Source organism: Erpetoichthys calabaricus, chromosome 2 (assembly GCF_900747795.2).
Source record: "Erpetoichthys calabaricus chromosome 2, fErpCal1.3, whole genome shotgun sequence".
In the NCBI taxonomy this organism is placed as follows: Eukaryota; Metazoa; Chordata; class Cladistia; order Polypteriformes; family Polypteridae; genus Erpetoichthys; species Erpetoichthys calabaricus.
The window spans coordinates 321,720,932-321,739,280 of record NC_041395.2 but is presented as its reverse complement, the minus strand read 5'-3'; the positions used below and the strand labels follow the sequence as shown (position 1 = coordinate 321,739,280).

Here is an 18,349-nt window from a genome sequence, read left to right as displayed (position 1 = left end):
TTTATTACTTTTTATTGTTTCTCAACCTAATTCAGAACTTTGATTTTCATATAGTTATTTATTTGTTATTTATTGCTTGATATTAGTTGTATCCTGTGTTATATGTTATCTTTTCTTTTATTCACATTGTTTTACTTTGAATATTTGTGAAGTGTTTTAAACAAGAAATGCACTATGTATTATTATTAATATTCTGCGGTGGGCTAGCGCCCTGGTGGTTTGTTCCTGCCTTGCACCCTGTGTTGGCTGGGATTGGCTCCAGCAGACCCCCGTGACCCTGTAGTTAGGATATAGTGGGTTGGATAATGGATGGATAGATTATTAATATTATTAACATTAATCCTTCTGAACTCCTAAAGTCATCCTGCTACAGTTGTCCCCTATAGCAGCCCCAGGTGTCCCTGCAACTCTCCTTTCTAGAAGGTAACTGGAGGCCATGTGTAAGTCAATAGGCCTCCCGTCTGCTGTCTATCTTCTTAAGGTGAGTTTATACTCTAAAACTGAATGGACACAGATAGCTGTGGATGTACTCGAGGACAGAGGATGCACACCGTGTATTGTTTAGAGTACAATACTTTGTGCCGCACTTTGCTCAGCTTCTGCTAAAAGATGTTCATATTTTGTTCTCTAGTGCACGTGCAGTCGACATGCAGAGGACTGCGCAGACACAAAAATCTGGAGGCACACAGTTGGAGACGTGCAAATCTGCACAATATGACTACTGATGAAATTTATGTCTGACAGACCCTTGTGGGTATGCAGATGCACAAAATACAAATGGGTCTTTAGGAGACTCTTTCTGTTTGGCCATACCAAAAATGGTTCCACAAGGGGTAATTATCTCCTATATTCAAAATAGTGTGTGTGGTATTTAGCTGATGGCAATGCTACCATTGAAAAAATATATATATTTGTTTTTATTAAAAGGCAAGGAACAATCCATACAATCAAGTCAAACTTAACAAAACTAAGTTTAATTCAACACCCACCCAAGAGAAAGACAGGAAGGCCAACAGACAAGAGAAAAATCAGAGTAGAAAAGAGGGAAGAGAATCCTTTTCAGCAATATACTGTAAATGCTTATTCTAAAATGTTATTGATTAGATCCTGCCAGGTTTTAAAATACTTTTGAACAGATCCTCCAAGTTAGAATTTGATTTTTTTCCTATTTCAAATAGTATAACATCAGTTACCCACTGACTTAAATATAATTGAAAAGTAGTTGAAAGTAATTTTGGGCGGCACGGTGACGCAGTGGTAGCGCTGCTGCCTCGCAGTTAGGAGATCCAGGTTCGCTTCCCGGGTCCTCCCTGCGTGGAGTTTGCATGTTCTCCCCTTGTCTGCGTGGGTTTCCTCCCACAGTCCAAAGACATGCAGGTTAGGTGGATTGGTGATTCTAAATTGTCCCTAGTGTGTGCTTGGTGTGTGGGTGTGTTTGTGTGTGTCCTGCGGTGGGTTGGCACCCTGCCCGGGATTGGTTCCCTGCCTTGTGCCCTGTGTTGGCTGGGATTGGCTCCAGCAGACCCCTGTGTTCGGATTCAGCAGGTTGGAAACTGGAGGGATGGATGGATGAAAGTAATTTTAACACTTTTAATGATTTATATTTTACCTATAAACTTAAGGTGCTCCGAGCCTAAACCTAGTAAACAGAACTTTATATTAAATCGGCAGTCTCTACAGCTACTTAATTTTCTTTATTGTAATATGTACAAAAAATAGTAAGTAATAAAAAAATAATTTTCCATGTAAGGGAGGTACCAGCAAAAGTTAAAAAAAGGAGCAATGCAAGACAGGAGTTTGGTCCTAACATACCTGGTGGTCAAATAGGCTATTTGTTCAATTTAATATATTTTTTATAGTGCTAAGTACATTTTGAATGATTAAAAGTTCACGGTAAGTTGTAGGACCAATGGCGGCCACGGGAATATAAGAGTTGTAAATAATGAAACATTTAGATGAGTAGGTCTCACATTTATACTGTATGTTTATTTGCCACATTAAAAGAACCAACATTTTACATATTGTGGTGAACTTCCTAAATGAAGACTCAAGAACTAGCGGGGGGCCACAACATCTTCTGTCTGCGAAGGCGCGCGGCTCGGACTCATCATAATTTGCTTACAGAATTAAATATTCTTCACTTCTCATGAAGTATAATACAGTAACATCAGAGTTAGCTATCTAATGGAAATGAGAGCAAGAGGAAACGCGTCTCGCGGTAAGCTTTCCAGTGCGGAGGATGTTTCGCAGCTTTTTTTTTTGCGAGAGATGCTCATTTGCAGGAAGCTGACGCGCAGGGGGCTGGAGGTTTGATAAAGTGAAGCCAAGTTTAGTGGTAGGCAATAAGCCAGTTTACGTATCGGCTGCTGGAAGTACAGATCGGCATGGGGAACAGCAAAGGAGGGCGATTTAGGTCCGCCGTCTTGGCACTATCTTTTTTATTTCTCGTCTTTCTGGAGCATGCTGCACAAGGTGGGTTTTGTATTTCATCGATGAGAAAAGTGTTTTTTTCCTCTGTCATTAATTTAAAAAGCTGCACGAGTATTCAGAAAACAACTGATTAATTCGGCCTCATCTGGTGAATTTATGATGTAAATGACTTTGCGGTAATCTTGTGATCGGCTAGTCTTTACCTTTAATTAAAAGCATACATTTCTCGCAGACGACTTATCATAACACACACACAGTGACGCGACAGGGTGCAATATCAATAGAGATGTTGCGGAGTAAAAAGCAAAAGCGGTATAAACTTGAGAAACGGGGAGCGCAGATTCAGATATGTAGTGACTGTCGCTTTAGAACCGCTGTTTCACGGCTTACCTTACAAGAACACAGCCGACTTCGTTTACCGTCGAAATTCTATTTAGATTAACATTCTTGACTTTTTCGCTGCGGTTTTGCTATAGAGCAAAGCTGCAGGGCAAGATCGAGGCGGCAGACAAAATAAAGGAACAAAAATGTCAGGTGCGCAGCATAAATTGGTTAATAAGATATTGTGAAAAGCCCTAAGTTAAGCGTAATACGAGCACAACAAGGGTTTAACGGGTGTGCATCGGCCACAAAGTGCGCACTTCATGATTCCTGCGCCCGACCTGCTTACTGGAAGTTACGACTTCCGAGCAATTCACGTCAGAACGCAAGTTAAAGTGCAGTCTGCGATGTCTGGAGAATTGCAGCTCTGAGACGAATTTCAGCCGCGTGCTATGTTTACATTCATTAAAATGAAGGTTTAGCGGGTCTTCAAATAGATGGACATGCTTCTTATCGTTACTTTCACTGTATTCTAAAGTAATTAAGGAGGTTAGTGCTGTTCGAACACAGCGTCAAAGACCTGTGTTCAATTTTCTGTATTTAAGTTTCCATCTCCACGTCACAGGCGGACTTATTAGAGTATATTGGTCTAGTATGAGTGTTTGTGGCTTGTGTTATTTGTGGACTGGTGCCTTCTGCCATGGGAGGTTGCGGCTGGGCTAGTCCCGAGCTCCCGGTTAATCGATTACCCGAGTGCAGGAAATGGATATTTGTTGTATAGAGAGAGGGCTGTGAGTCAAAGTGCATCAACATGAGGAAAACTAAAAAAACGAAATGCAGGGTTTCACTTTTTAGAGGACTTATGATTCTAACTTTCTTTTCATTTGGAAATTCCACACATACACTTATTATATTCTGGGGGTTCCAAAGGCTGCTGCTTTATTAATAATAAATAATGATAATAATGCATTTTATTTATAGAGCACCTTTCCCATTCTCGGTGCTGCTACCGTGATTGGAACTCCAGACCATTGCAAAGCACACACGTACACTGGTGTATACTAGTACTGGGCCATTTAAACCTAATGTTTATGTCTTTTGTGATGCACGGCAAAATTTAAAATGGCCAGTTAAAGTAATATCTTTGTGTTTGGGGGAAAAAACAAGTGTACAGAGACACATTGGGGCAACAGGCAAATGCCACACAAATGGCGACTGAACTAGAAACCTGTGAGAGCGGAACTGGGCATTTACATATGGTGATTTATAAGTCTGGTGGCACATAACCCTTTTTATGACCAGTGCCTTCCAATAAAGCATCGGCTGTAGACAAGTGAAAAGTTTAAAGATGCTTAGATGTATATATTTAGCATCTGAACCCGGTCAGGTTAAATTATTTGTTTAGGGACAGATGCTGTGAGTCAGATGTGAGGACTTAACTGTATCTGCCAGCCTTGTGGTTAAAAGTCCAGTAGCTTAGCCACTTGGGAGCAACACTGACTTCAATTTGCAATGTTAAGATTGGCATTCACTTATGAATTTTTCTGTTACCAACTAGATTTTCATTATCCCAGTAACTGGGATGAAAAAATTGCCTATTTGTAGTGTAACTAAGAAGACTGATTGATAATGTCTAGGAGATGCTACAATTCATTACTGCTTGGTGGTGAGAGATACTCTATGGGTTTAATGGTATTGTTCTGCTTGCTGAGTTGTTAGGAAGTTGTGGTATATTTTCAGCGAACGCCCACTTAGTTAATCACAACATTGGTATCAAGATTCTTGATTTCCTATTTTAAATTTGCTATCCATTTGTAACTAGTTCTCATAGAAAAAGTTTCTATACTGTATACAATTTACATTTATTCATTTAGCACACACTTTTATGCATAGCGACTTACAAAACAGGTCAGCAGAATTGAGTAAGCATCAGTTTGGGGGCGGTTTTGAAACAAGTGCTGAAGGATAAGGTTACAAAATTGATCACCACAAGAGTGGTAAACCAAACAGATTAACAGAAGACCGGTTAAATCTCATCATGGCATACAATACCTTCTCAATTAGAAAGATATTCAAAGAAGTCAAGAACAAGAGACTCTTCATACACTTCTTAAACATAATGGAGTCAGCAGCAGTTCAGATGGAGATAATGAAGAAACAGTAGTGATAATAAAGAATTCAAGATAATAAAGAAATAAAATAGATAAAAGATTTTATGTTTAACTTTTTTTCAACAGGTCATTAATGTTTTTTGTTCATGTTGATGCAGTCTTACTCCAAATACATCTTATATACAATAATGAACATTGCTGAAAACCATACTCAAAAACTAAAGCATTAAATCTATCTAACCAAGTCAACTAAAACTGTTATCATATTTGATATTTTCATGGATGTCTTCGTTCAGTTCAGCTTGACTGACACTGTTTTTTCTTGGTAGACATGGATTTAAGGACCCATTTCAGTATAAAACATTTTGTACGTAGAGACATTATCCTGATCAAGTCCATTATATTCCTCCTCCAGGAGCTCCTGCAAAGGGAAGATTCATGTGGGTGCGATGCAAACCCGACAGCAAGGATGCCAACTGCATTGAGCAGAAAGGTCCATGGATTGACCTTCCCAAATCTGGAGTTAATCGAATCCTGCCACCCAATGCGGACCCTGAGCAGTAAGAAGTCTTTTTTAATATAATGATAGCGTTTGAGGTGGATCACCGGCTGTATATACTCTGAATCTCATCCAGATGTTACTGTATATGTCTGTCAAAGTTATCTTTGGATTTTTATGTGTTGTTTATGTAATACAGAACATCATATTGATTACATTTAGAATGATGGGATGTGGCCGTGTCACTTAATGTGCGTACCACAAAGTTCAGACATAGGAAGTGTAAGTGGAAATACAATTTTTTAACTCATTACTGACACCCAGTGTTCAAATTAAGTATAGCATTACTCCACCAACACTGGGGAGATTCTGAAAAGATTCCAGAAAACTTGGATAACTTTTTCCTATTACATAATATCCAGTACTTTATAATAAGAATCTTTCCCTGGTAATGAGAATATTTAAGAATTGACTTGCCTAGTCACATTTTTTTGGTATTTCTGGGGCAGTTACTATATTGTGAAATAAGGGTTCAACAGCCTTGTAGTGTGTTGAGAGTGAATCTGTTGAGTCAGTAGGGAAAAAAGCAAGAAAGCCATAAAGATAAGAGAGGAAAAAAGAAGAGTTTACCAAAAAAATCATTTTACTCGGAGACTGAAGCCAAGAAAAAAAGGGTGACTAAAGTATTTTGAGTTTAAATAATACTTAATTTTGGATTCTGTGTAATACATTTTAGGTCTTATTACACGTGGATCTAATTAGGCATAATGGCTAACCTTATTTTTCAAGAGCAAAATTCAGTTGTAGTATTATGGGAACTGTATACTGTACTGGTTACTTTAGGGATGGGATGACGGGTGGGGTTGGCTCAGGGTTTATCTTTACTGAGACACAGGCAGATAAATGAACCCTGCCTGCTTCCAGCAATTGTGAGCCATTTATTTGTTTATAGAAAAATGGATCTATTACCAGACCTGGTCATATTGTATGTCTGTATAGACTTTCCTCCACAACTGAAAGATAGGCGTGCTAGGATAATTGGAAATTCAAATTGGCCTAACATAATTTGTGTGAGTGAAGCCTTGTGATTTACTGGTGCCCAGTCAAGGGATGGTTCCTACCTTGTGGCCAGTATTGCCAGGATAAACTTTGGTTCCTCATGTCAAGATCTGTTAATGTAGATGTATATTTCAAGTATATACTGTGCATATAGCTTCATATAGCCATCTGTAACACATTCCTCTTTGATAATTATATCTTGCCATAAAAAGTAGTAAGTTTACTCAGAGTTAAATAAGTGCTTATTAAGGCAACACAGTGTAATACAGTGGTTCTCAAACTGTGGGGCGGGGCGCAAAGTAACAAAAAGGGGGTTACAAAGATATGAAAAAAAGAAAACAAGAATAAAAAATACGAAAAATACATCTATTGAAACCAAAACAAATTAACTTAAACTAGATTCTGATACTAGAAAAATAAATATAGAGTTAGATAAATGTTGATAAAAGTTAAGTAGGTATAATAAAATATGCATTATGATACATCATTAATTAAAAAAGAACAAATTGGTATTAGTGGGCTCTTTTCAAAAAAACCTTAGGGGGGCGCGATTAAAACTGTTATGAAAACTCGGGTTGCAAATACTTAAAGGTTGAGAAATCCATCCATCCATCCATGTTCCAACCCGCTGAATCCGAACACAGGGTCACGGGGGTCTGCTGGAGCCAATCCCAGCCAACACAGGGCAAAAGGCAGGAAACAATCCTGGGCAGGGTGCCAACCCACCGCAGGACACACACAAACACACCCACACACCAAGGCCAATTTAGAACCGCCAATCCACCTAACCTGCATGTCTTTGGACTGTGGGAGGAAACCCACGCAGACACAGGGAGAACATGCAAACTCCACGCAGGGAGGACCCGGGAATCGAACCCAGGTCCCCAGATCTCCCAACTGTGAGGCAGCAGCGCTACCCACTGCGCCACCGTGCCGCCCAGGTTGAGAAATGCTGGTGTAATACATTTTACAAACAAGAGGAAACCATTCAGTCATCATCTTGGTTTATTGATAGCTAAGCATTCTGCTTTCTTCTTATTAATAATTTGCAGACCACTTTAAAAACTTTAATAACAAATCATTATATATAGCATTACATGGGGCATCTTGGTGTCTCCTGAAAGACATCAGATCGTTCTTGCAGTTCATCCCTAGACCCTTGTTGTGTGAAGTACTGCTGCCTGATGTCCCAACATTGAATGTGCTTCCTCCCAGTCTCCTCTAATAGCTTGACATTAACTGGAACAACTCTGGTCGATTTTATGTTTCTATTTGAGAATTTTTATTATTATCAATCTTATAAATTTCAGTTCAGGAATTAAGACATAGACAGTGAAGGGTACAATCAACATTACATGTCACAGATGTAAATTTTACTTCAAAGTCAACCCCAATCCTAAACCCATCTCGGAGAGCTACATGATCAGTGGACCCAGCATGAAGTATTTCTTTGTAGGTACTGAGACATCAATCAGGTTAACATTTGGTTTATTGTACAACAGTACTAATACTTTTTTGACAAATTCTGAAAAAAAGTGTGGACTGTTACTTGTAGAGAAATAAGGTTTGTTCTTCTAATTTTAAATTAAATAAGACTTCCCTTTCTTGTTCTTGAGTTATGATATCTTACACTATGTTTGTCATTGTATCTTACACAGCCAGGAGAATTGTAACCCACCTATCATAACTCATTCATGTGGCAGAATGTTGCCTATATTTGCTGTAACTCCAAATAGATAGATAGATAGATACTTTATTAATCCCAAGGGGAAAATCACATACTCCAGCAGCAGCATACTGATACAAAAACAATATTAAATTAAAGAGTAATAAAAATGCAGGTAAAAACAGACAATAACTTTGAATAATGTTAACGTTTACACCAATCCCCGGGGGAATTGAAGAGTCACATAGTGTGGGAGAGGAACGATCTCCTCAGTCTGTCAGTGGAGCAGGACGGTGACAGCAGTCTGTCGCTGAAGCTGCTCCTCCGTCTGGAGATGATCCTGTTTAGTGGATGCAGTGGATTCTCCATGATTGACAGGAGTCTGCTCAGTGCCCGTTGCTCTGCCACGGATGTCAAACTGTCCAGCTCCATGCCTACAATAGAGCCTGCCTTCCTCACCAGTTTGTCCAGGCGTGAGGCGTCCTTCTTCTGAATGCTGCCTCCCCAGCACACCACCGCGTAGAAGAGGGCACTCGCTACAACCATCTGATAGAACATCTGCAGTATCTTATTGCAGATGTTGAAAGACGCCAGCCTTCTAAGGAAGTATAGTCGGCTCTGTCCTCTCTTACACAGAAAATCAGTATTGGCAGTCCAGCCTAATTTATCATCCAGCTGCACTCCCAGGTATTTATAGGTCTGTACCCTCTGCACACAGTCACCTCTGATGATCACTTGGTCCATGAGGGGGCTGGGTCTCCTAAAATCCACCACCAGCTCCTTGGTTTTGCTGGTGTTTAGTTGTAGGTGGTTTGAGTCGCACCATTTAACAAAGTCCTTGATTAGGTCCTTATACTCCTCCTCCTGCCCACTCATGTTGCAGCCCACGATAGCAGTGTCGTCAGCGAACTTTTGCACGTGGCAGGACTCCGAGTTGTATTGGAAGTCCGATGTATATAGGCTGAACAGGACCGGAGAAAGTACAGTCCCCTGCGGCGCTCTTGTGTTGCTGACCACAATGTTAGACCTGAAATTCCTGAGACGCACATCTGAGGTCTGTTTGTAAGGTAGTCCACGATCCATGCCACCAGGTATGAATCTACTCCCATCTCTGTCAGTTGTCCCTAAGGAGCAGAGGTTGGATGGTGTTGAAGGCGCTGGAGAAGTCCAGAAACATCATTCTTACAGCGCCACTGTAATAAATAAAGATGATTTGGAGAAAGTGTGAACCAAGCTTATCAGAAAAATAAGCAAAATATGATTAAACTGTAGGATATTCTCAAAACATGGCCTAGTGACCAGGCACTTAACATCATTCACAGTTCAGGTCTTGTCTTGGATATATTTTGGATTATCTTAGTATAGTACAGATACATTTGTGTGATGTACATCCTAGTGGATGAATGCATCTTGTCTATGTCTCACTTAATTAATTACCTGAAACTCTATATTAAAGATCACATTTCCAAAGTTGCCTAGGATTCTTATCTTTGCTAGGTAATACAGCTTTAACTACAGTTAAATTTTGGAACATTAGGCAGGTTAATTTGGCATATTTGTCATCTTGCACCAAGTGAAAGAAATGTGTAAAGAACAGTTGTGTAAAGGATGTAAGTATGTGGTCAATATAGAAATCTGGAAAGGTCCAGATACCCAATACATGATATGAATATAATCCTGTGTAGCTTAAGGAAGATTGGAAAAATTGTTGTTAAGCATGGGAGCAATCGAGTAACATTTCCGATTTGGGTGTGTCTCCTACATTGGAGCTATGTTTTCAGAGAGTTATGAAATGGCAGATTACTTAATAAACTGAAGATAAATAGTGGTGGCAGGTACACAGTGAAGAGTTTGAATAGGATTTCCTTTCCATGGATAAACAATATCAGGAATAGTTTCATCACTCTTTTCCTTGCAAATTTTTAAATCAAGTATATATGTGGCATAGCAGTAAAATTGGAAATTAGGTATAATACTACCCACTATGTTTTACACCTTTTGGAAAATCTTTTTTTTTCCCTAATTGACTGTTTCTGCTTGAAATGAATGAAATGATGATGTCATTTTCTTAACATGTGTTATATATTACAACACTGGAACAGTCTAGATGAGAACAGGCCATTCAGCCCAGCAAAGCTTGCCAGTAATATCCACTTAATTCTTCTAAAATAACATCAAGTTGAATTTTGAAAGTCACTAAAGTCCAACTGTTTGCCAGACTACTTGGTAGCTTATTCAAAGTGTCTATGGTTCCCTGTGTAAAGAAAAACTTCCCTAATTTTATGTGAAATTTATCCTTAACAGGTTTTCAATTGTGTCCCTGTGTTCTTGATGAACTCATTTTAAAATCACAATCTCAATCCACTGGACTAATTCCCTTCATAATTTTAAACACTTCAATCATGTCATTTTGCTTAAACTGAAAAGGTTCATCTCTTTTATATTAAATATTGTGAAGACTAGGGGGCGCCACTGAGCTACAAACATGAACAAACACTCATAACAAAATCCCAGGTTCAAATAAAGGGATTTTATTACCAAATACCTTGTACCAAGAGGGGTAGAGAGGGTTTTCTTCTTCTTCTATCTCTCTACACCACACTGCTACTCCTCCAGTCCAGTGTTGCCTGTCTCTGCTTCCAGCTCCGATTCACCTGGACCAGGTAGTGCGATGTCTTTCATTGAGAACCCTGGACTACTTCTGGTGATGTGACATAGCCAGTTGGAAGCACTTCCTGGAGATCCTCCCTGGGCAGTGCCCTTTGTCATCTGCAAAGGATCTCAGCTAGGCTGCTCCTCTGGACTCCAACTCCCATTTTGCCCTGCTGGTTTCCAAACTGGGACTACATGAGGGACACTGTCACCTATTAAAGAGGGGGTTGAACTGCCAGTTCTTGTAATCTTCGGGCATCCCACATATGAATGGGGATCGTAAGGCATCCCAACGGGTATTGCTCCCATTTAGTCCATCCTTCCATTAATGGCATCTCTTCCGGTTAAGGACTCCACCCCTGTCCTGGGTGGGATGCCCAACTATCCTCTGGGGTATCTACAATATACATTTATATATAAGTGTATGTGTATGTATGCATGTCTTTTTTTTTTTTATACTTTTCATCAAGTTGCAACAATTCAGTTTCTACAGGTCCTAACTTTATTTTTTGTAACTTTAAAGTATTAGATAGTTAAACTGTTTAGTGAAAAGCTGATGTGTAAACTTATAGTTTAGGAATATTATGCACTTATTCAAGTTATTTTTAACACTGGAAATCCTGTAGAATTCCCCAGGAGATTAAATGCATGTGTTAGCAAATGACTATGGATCAGTAATTTAGAACATTACATCATAAGCATAAAAACATGTGTTTTTTTTTGTCCTTTCCCCATAATACCCTGAGGGTTTCATAGCAATAGCAAGTAGCCTTCATGACAATGAGCATTTCAGTCTGGTTCCTGCATGTTAGAATAAAATTATCAGAATTGTAATACTTTATACTATAGAAACTCTTACTGCCAAGAATAGTTGTAATGAGAAACTCTGTCTTGTTTGTTTATTTAAGTACAATAAATAACTAATAATACTATAGATATGTACAGACATAGTGATCAGCTGACATATGGGACACATGGCATATCTGTGTGGTTTCAATTCCTTCCAGCATTTACTTTTAAACAAAAGTGAAACTCCTCAGTGCTAAACCAAAACTAATTATTAACTGAGGCAGGAAGGTTCCCAATTCCATGTGTAGTTAAAATATGAAAAACTGCCCCAGCATGGTTTTAAGCAGAAAAAGATTTATCATTTCTGATCTTCTAAAATTCAATCATTTTCATAATGTACACTGAACTCTTTGATAACACTGCTACTGTAGGGCAGGTACTGTAGTGATAACTATATCAGTAACTTGCTCCATGCAGGTTACACATTCTCCTCATGTTCGTGTTGCTTTTATCTCCAGTATTATTTCCTCTTAACCAACTCCTAAAGATAAAATCCTTAGGTTATTTGATACATTTAAATTGGCCCACTATACAGAAAGAGTGTGTGTGTGTGTGTGTGTGTATACATGATTACAGGTGCTCTGTAATACTCCCTAGGATTGGCTCTTGATTGATAGTGGAATTTTGTGTATGTCGATAATGCTTTTTTACTCTGTGTAAATGTCTATGGATCCCACCCAAGGAGGATGAGCAGAAGCCTTTTTCTACCCCACGCATGGATTTGTTTGGCCTGAGTTGAAATTGATCCACAACCTGAGAAAAATATTTCCTGTTTTAAAATATACCCATACTAGCCATGTACGCCCAACTACGTTGCGCGTGTTAAAGTTGTCTGTGAAGGGCTCCCTGTTTAAACACGGCTACCAGTCGTGAACTGGGCCCTTTGTCGCACAGCATTATGATTTTTTATAAGGGAAACAAAATTACAAAAGAAAACCCTTGGACATTGATTCGATAGGAACGGCCCACTCGGAATCACTGTCCGAATAGTAATTATGTGGTGGTGTAGGAGCATTTCTGCTTCTCTCCGTTCACAGTCCGTCTCGTTTTCACGACGCTGTCGTTTCCTCTCACGATCTGTTCTCAACCTTTCTCCAATCTCGCAGGTTGCTTTGTGGCAATCCAAAGAGTAAGGCAATATACATGGAGCAATGGTTATAAATGGGGGACACATAGGTATCCAGGCTCTTTAAAGCATAAATAGGGATCACTTCACTGACATGTGAGCAAGCCACGGTACAACTGTGAGATGCGCAGCACTCGCCGGCTACAACGTAATAATAATAATTTCCAGAACGTGTTGTTACGTTGTCATTCATTTTACCCACTGTCTTTCTTTCATTCATATGTTACGTAGGCACGTACCTTTTATCTTCGGCAATCTCATTCTCTAACCAGGCCTCAGGAGCTAACCAGCATAACACTGTCCACCACCCCTTTCGTTATTCCGGCACATTGTTGACATCCGTGAGTAACAACAACGTACTAAACTGGAAGGTGGTCTACGCATGCGTGGAATTCGCGGACAAAGAAAGATCAAGATCCAAATGAAGATTATATATAGAGATGGAATGACATTGATAGATTCAGCAGGTTGGAAAATGGATGGATGGATGGATGGATTTAGGTTTATTAAATGAGTCATAAATTTTAGTTTAGGCCTTAAATGAGATGTTAGGACTAAATGGGTACACACAATGTTTCAAGCTAGGTGATAATGGTTTCCAGTTCTAAAAATAGAAGAGAGAATAGAATAGAAGTAGAGAAGAAAGCAGAAGTTAAGTATGAGGCAGGGCTTGGGCTCCAATCAGTTTACTCTGTGTGTGTGTGTGTGTGTGTGTGTGTGTGTGTGTGTGTGCATGTGTGTGTGTGTGTGTGTGTGTGGTGTCAGTTTGTGACTTTTTATATTAGCCTTATGCAAGTTGAATTAGCACCTTCTGCAGGGTCATTTCCTGCCTTGTACCGTCAAATAGGTTTCAGCTTTTTTGACCCTGTAAACTGTGTAAATAATGGCTGCTTGGTGGCGCTATTGCCCACCTTTTTTCCCAACAGACAGTACACTGGACATGGGGTAAAATCACCCAGAAGTTGATTTTTAATTATTTTCTTAAATACAGTGCACCAAGCACCACACTCGCCACAATTAACAAATCAATAATCACAAATACTAAATCCTCCTCTCCTCCCAGCATCTCTGTCACACTCCCTCCCAACTCCAGCTCAGCTTGCTGGGTTTCAACCAGTCCTTTAAATAGTCCTTGACCCGGAAGTGCTCTTGTTCTTCTGTCCATGTGATTCTATAGCACTTCCGGGTCAGACGAAGATTTGTGTTTTTCTTCAGCCTGGAAGTACTTCTATTTCTCCATCCTTATGACTGGGGAGTACTTCCGGGCTACCGGGAAAATAGAAATCCCCACGTCTCCCTGCAGCGTCCCACGATAGTACCCACGGCACCCAACAGGACTGTGAAGCCGAACTCCATCTTCCATGGTGCCCTGCGGGAATCCGGGGCACCTCCATGCTGCAGGGAAGATGCCATCTAGCATCTTGGATGTTTTGGCCGGGATAAGCTGCCGGCCGTCCATCACAACTGAGTAAAAAGGTTTAAAAAAAACAAAAAAAAAAAAACAGATGGATGCATTGTATGTGTAATTTATTAAATGAGGTTACTTAGTGAAGAAGAGATGATGCTCAGATGTCTACATCACTGCTTAAGTACTGGGGTTTTTTGTCTAATGATGTGAGCTTTAGTCTGTCCAAATCTAATGAATGTCTGATTAAATAATCATAGCTAGACAATTATTAGTTGTGATCTAACATTCCATCCTTCCAATTCTTTGCATTTTTTTTTCTTCTTAGGATGATGAGAATGGTAAATAACTTCAATGAAGAAGACCTTTCTGGAGACTTCTCTGGTGATGTCCAAATCGAGGGAAAGCCAGAGCCTGATTCTAAATCTAAAGTTGATGTGGCGCGGTTAACAAAGAAAGAAGAGGAAGTAGAAGAAGAGGAAGGAAGTGCATTGGACAGCACAAGCCCACCGGATGAGGCAGAAGTGGATTACTCCCTCTACAGCTACCCGGTCAGAGTCCCTGCAAATCAGCAAGGCATAACACAAGACCTAAAGCTTCAGGAGGAGGGCTTCATTCTGTGAAGTAACTGGTTTAAGAAAAAGTAATTGTCAGGGCATTGCATTCTTTATTTTACTTACTGTTTTTCAATCTGCAAACCTTTTAGCTGAAACATTTAATTTTGTTTTTCAACCCACCCCACCACCACTCCACTCCCAAGAATCTTTTGCACATAAGTCCTGCTTTTTTGACTCAACTTGCTTTATGCGACAGGACTATCTCTGTTTGTATTCTAGAAATGTTTTTACAATACCACTTGGCTCCTGAATTTTATCTAATAAGTATTTAAATTTTTTTATGGAAAAATGCTGTCAGGGACACTGTCTGGCAGTGAATTTTCTTCTTCTCTCTTCTGGACTTTTCTTTTCATGGCAATGGCAACTAGTGCATCACTGTGGTACGGCAAACTTGAGGAAAGCAGAGCCATGGCTTTTTACGTTTAATAGCTGATTTAATAGCTGCTTAGGCCTTATGCTGATGTCAAATGTCTCTGGCAGGTGATATGCCATAGCAATTTTGGCATCGTTTACCTTCTACCAAGCATAATAAAACTGGCAGATTTAGGAAGAAACCCTGCAGACGTTTTACTAGAGATTGATAGGTGCAATTTTTAGAAAACATGCAATCTCGTATCACCTATATGCTGATGACTGCCAAATTTATTTCTCCCTCAAGTCAACTGACTCCACTAAACCTCTTCTCAACTGCTTATCTGACATTAAGGACTGGCTGGCTGTAAACTTCCTTCACCTGAACGATTCAAAAACCGAGGTCATTGTTTTTAGTCCCGACCGCAAACAGACCCTACCCCTTGACCTCGACTTTCTTCCCATTCCAGTAACTTCGTCTGTTTCCAATCTTGGAATCAAAATGGATATGGTCCTGAAAATGGATGCTCAAGTCAACAGCACAGTAAAATCCTGCTTTTTCCATCTCAGGCGAATTGCCAAACTCAAACCAATTCTGCCTTACCACCTCCTGGAATCAGTAATCCATGCATTCATTACGTCCCGGCTCGACTATTCTAATTCCTGCCTATATGGTATTAGTAAAGCCACTCTTTCGAGACTCCAATTGGTTCAAAATGCGGCTGCAAGACTTTTAACTGGAAGCAGCAGAAGCCAACACATTACACCGATTTTAAAAACCCTACACTGGCTGCCGGTTAGCTTCAGAATTGATTTTAAGATACTCCTCTTAACCTATAAGGCACTAAATGGTCTAGCCCCTGCCTACTTGAGTGTCTTGCTCCATCGTCACAATCCCCCTTGTGTTCTTAGATCCGCAGATCAGCTGCTCCTAACCGTTCCCAAGGCACATTTTAAAGCTCGTGGTGAAAGGGCTTTTTCTGTCTGTGCACCCAAGCTCTGGAACTCCTTACCTTTAGTGGTTAGGCAAGCCGCTTCAGTCACCACATTCAAATCACACCTAAAAACGCACTTCTTCACATTGGCTTTTAATTCTTAACCTGTCTTATTCCCACTTGCTTTTTGCTATTTCTCTGTTTTATTGGGTCCCCTGACCTGTTTTTTAATGTCTGTTTTAATTCTCTCTTAATGTTTGTTTTTAATATTTTGCTTTTAGTCTTGCTTGTTTTAACTGTACAGCGCTTCGGTCAGTTGTAATGCTGTGTTTTTAAGCGCTTAACAAATAAAAATGGTATGGTATGGTATTGTTAAGCGGCCTTTCAGTAGGCTGCTGTGTGATCTGTCCTAAGACCTCATCTGTTTAATCTTGCTTGGATCCACCACAGATATTGTTATTGAAACTCTGCCTCTTGCCTTCTCTCCCCCTATTTTTATGAGTTCTAGCCAGTAAACCCGCAATTAGTATGTGATATTCATTAATCGTGCCTTCATGTGCTGTGGAACAGGTGGAAAATGTTTCCTGGTAGGAAATGTTAAGAGAATGCCCTTCAAGTTGCCACTTGAAATTAGCAAAGTTGTGACATAACATTGACCTGCCATTCTTTTGATAATAATGTGTATGTTTAAATTGGAACATGAGCCTAATGTCATCCACAGAAGTACTTGTTAAGGGGACCCGAGCATCAAGTGGGGATCTCCTACTAATTTGTTTTCTCATTTTACCCCATTGTCTTAAAAAGGTTAATTTCTGTTTATAGTTCAAGCTTTAGTCTTTAATTTTCCAGTCTATTCATGCCAGTGCCAGGCTAAACAAAAATGTAAAACATTTTGGTAATTTTTTCATGTTTGCTTCCTATAGCTTTGACCCCGCCAAGCCTAAAAGCAGGTACTTCTCACTTCCGTGGTGCTCTAGGAGGTGCCATTGTACAGAACTCTAGACACAGATACATGCTTACTCTTTCTGAACATTTGTCAGGAAGATGATCACATGCGGTGGTGTGAAGTGCAATGCAGAGGTACACCCGGCCAAAAAACAATAGGCATCTTTTTTGTTATTCATTTTGGTATATTAAATTTATGCAGATGTGTGATGCAGCAAAAAGTATTTTTTCTTATGCATGCTATGTTAAAAATATTACTAAATGCTTTTTTATATGTATTATTTGTTTTCATATAACTTATTTTATAGTGTGTTAGATGGATAGAAGGGAAATGATTTATGTCATTTTAAACTGCACAGCCAACTTCAATCTTCTATGCAAGTTTATAATTGTTTTCAATTTGCCTTTTGTAAAGAAATATTGAGTAAAAATTGTATAAAGAATAAAGGCCTTCATTTTTATTTCTACTGACTATTAATACTGTTTATGTAAATGTAATATACTGTTTGAGTAACATACTGTATGACACAAGGGTGATACATTATATATAAATAATTGAGTTACTCACACAAACACACACACACACAATTTAAAAATCTTATGTACCGTATTATGGTGAATCGTTTGGAGCACTCTCTGAACTAGTTCACATCCAAATTGTCCACCATTTATTGTCTGGCAGTACATACTGTGGTGAAAAAGTTTCCTGCATGTGTTCTTCCTCCTAAATGTTTTAATATCCTCCCTATCAATGTGTGACATGGTGGCATAGTGTTTAGCAGTGGTGCCTCACAGCTCCAGAGCTCTGGCTATGGACTACAGACTCTAAATTTGGACAGTATGATGGAGTGTGAATGTTTGTGCTCATTCAAGACTGCCTCATGCCTTGAGCCCGGTGCTGCTCAGTCAAGCACTGGGTGCCTACAACCCCAATCTATAGAAACAGATTAGAAAATGGATGTCATATCATTTTGTTTTCAAACCATGCTATTCAGAGACTAATTTAAGTTCCTCCATTACCATTACATATGGAATGAAATATGATACTATAGATGAAATACAGATAGTCTACATTTTTTTCTAAACAGCCTGGAAAATATATTTGGGATGAGTGCAACATAAGTATTCGGAAGCAGTAACTCAACAATTCATAGTTCAATGTTCCCTATAATAATTATATTTGGTAGACCATATCTGTGTCCATAAGAGCCTGATGGATAGCCCCTTTATGGCACCCACTGACTGCATGCTGGTGAGTTGTAACTCGGGGTGTTGCAGGTAGAAGTTGATCAGATTAGTAAAGATTTTGCTCTAAGGAGGCTGCACAGCCTTTAGTATTCAGCATCCACTGCCTAGCCATGACTGCAAGTACACATTTCCAAA

General features: G+C 39.5%; 1 protein-coding gene across 1 annotated transcript; it reads left to right on the top strand.

Moving 5' to 3' along the window:
• The first annotated feature begins 2,308 nt into the window (after nucleotides 1-2,308).
• srgn (serglycin) lies at nucleotides 2,309-17,427 on the top strand. The gene is made up of 3 exons (XM_028795970.2): nucleotides 2,309-2,472; nucleotides 5,278-5,422; nucleotides 14,447-17,427. The coding sequence occupies exons 1-3, from the start codon at nucleotides 2,385-2,387 to the stop codon at nucleotides 14,739-14,741; spliced, it is 528 nt and encodes a 175-aa protein (XP_028651803.1). The 5' UTR covers nucleotides 2,309-2,384; the 3' UTR covers nucleotides 14,742-17,427.
• The last annotated feature ends 922 nt before the right edge of the window (nucleotides 17,428-18,349 follow it).

Coding starts and splice junctions, on each gene's coding strand:
- srgn (XM_028795970.2), top strand. CDS start 2,385: ATGGGGAACAGCAAAGGAGGGCGATTTAGGTCCGCCGTCTTGGCACTA. Junction 2,473..5,277: donor TCTGGAGCATGCTGCACAAG/GTGGGTTTTGTA, acceptor TTCCTCCTCCAG/GAGCTCCTGCAAAGGGAAGA. Junction 5,423..14,446: donor CCCAATGCGGACCCTGAGCA/GTAAGAAGTCTT, acceptor TTTTCTTCTTAG/GATGATGAGAATGGTAAATA.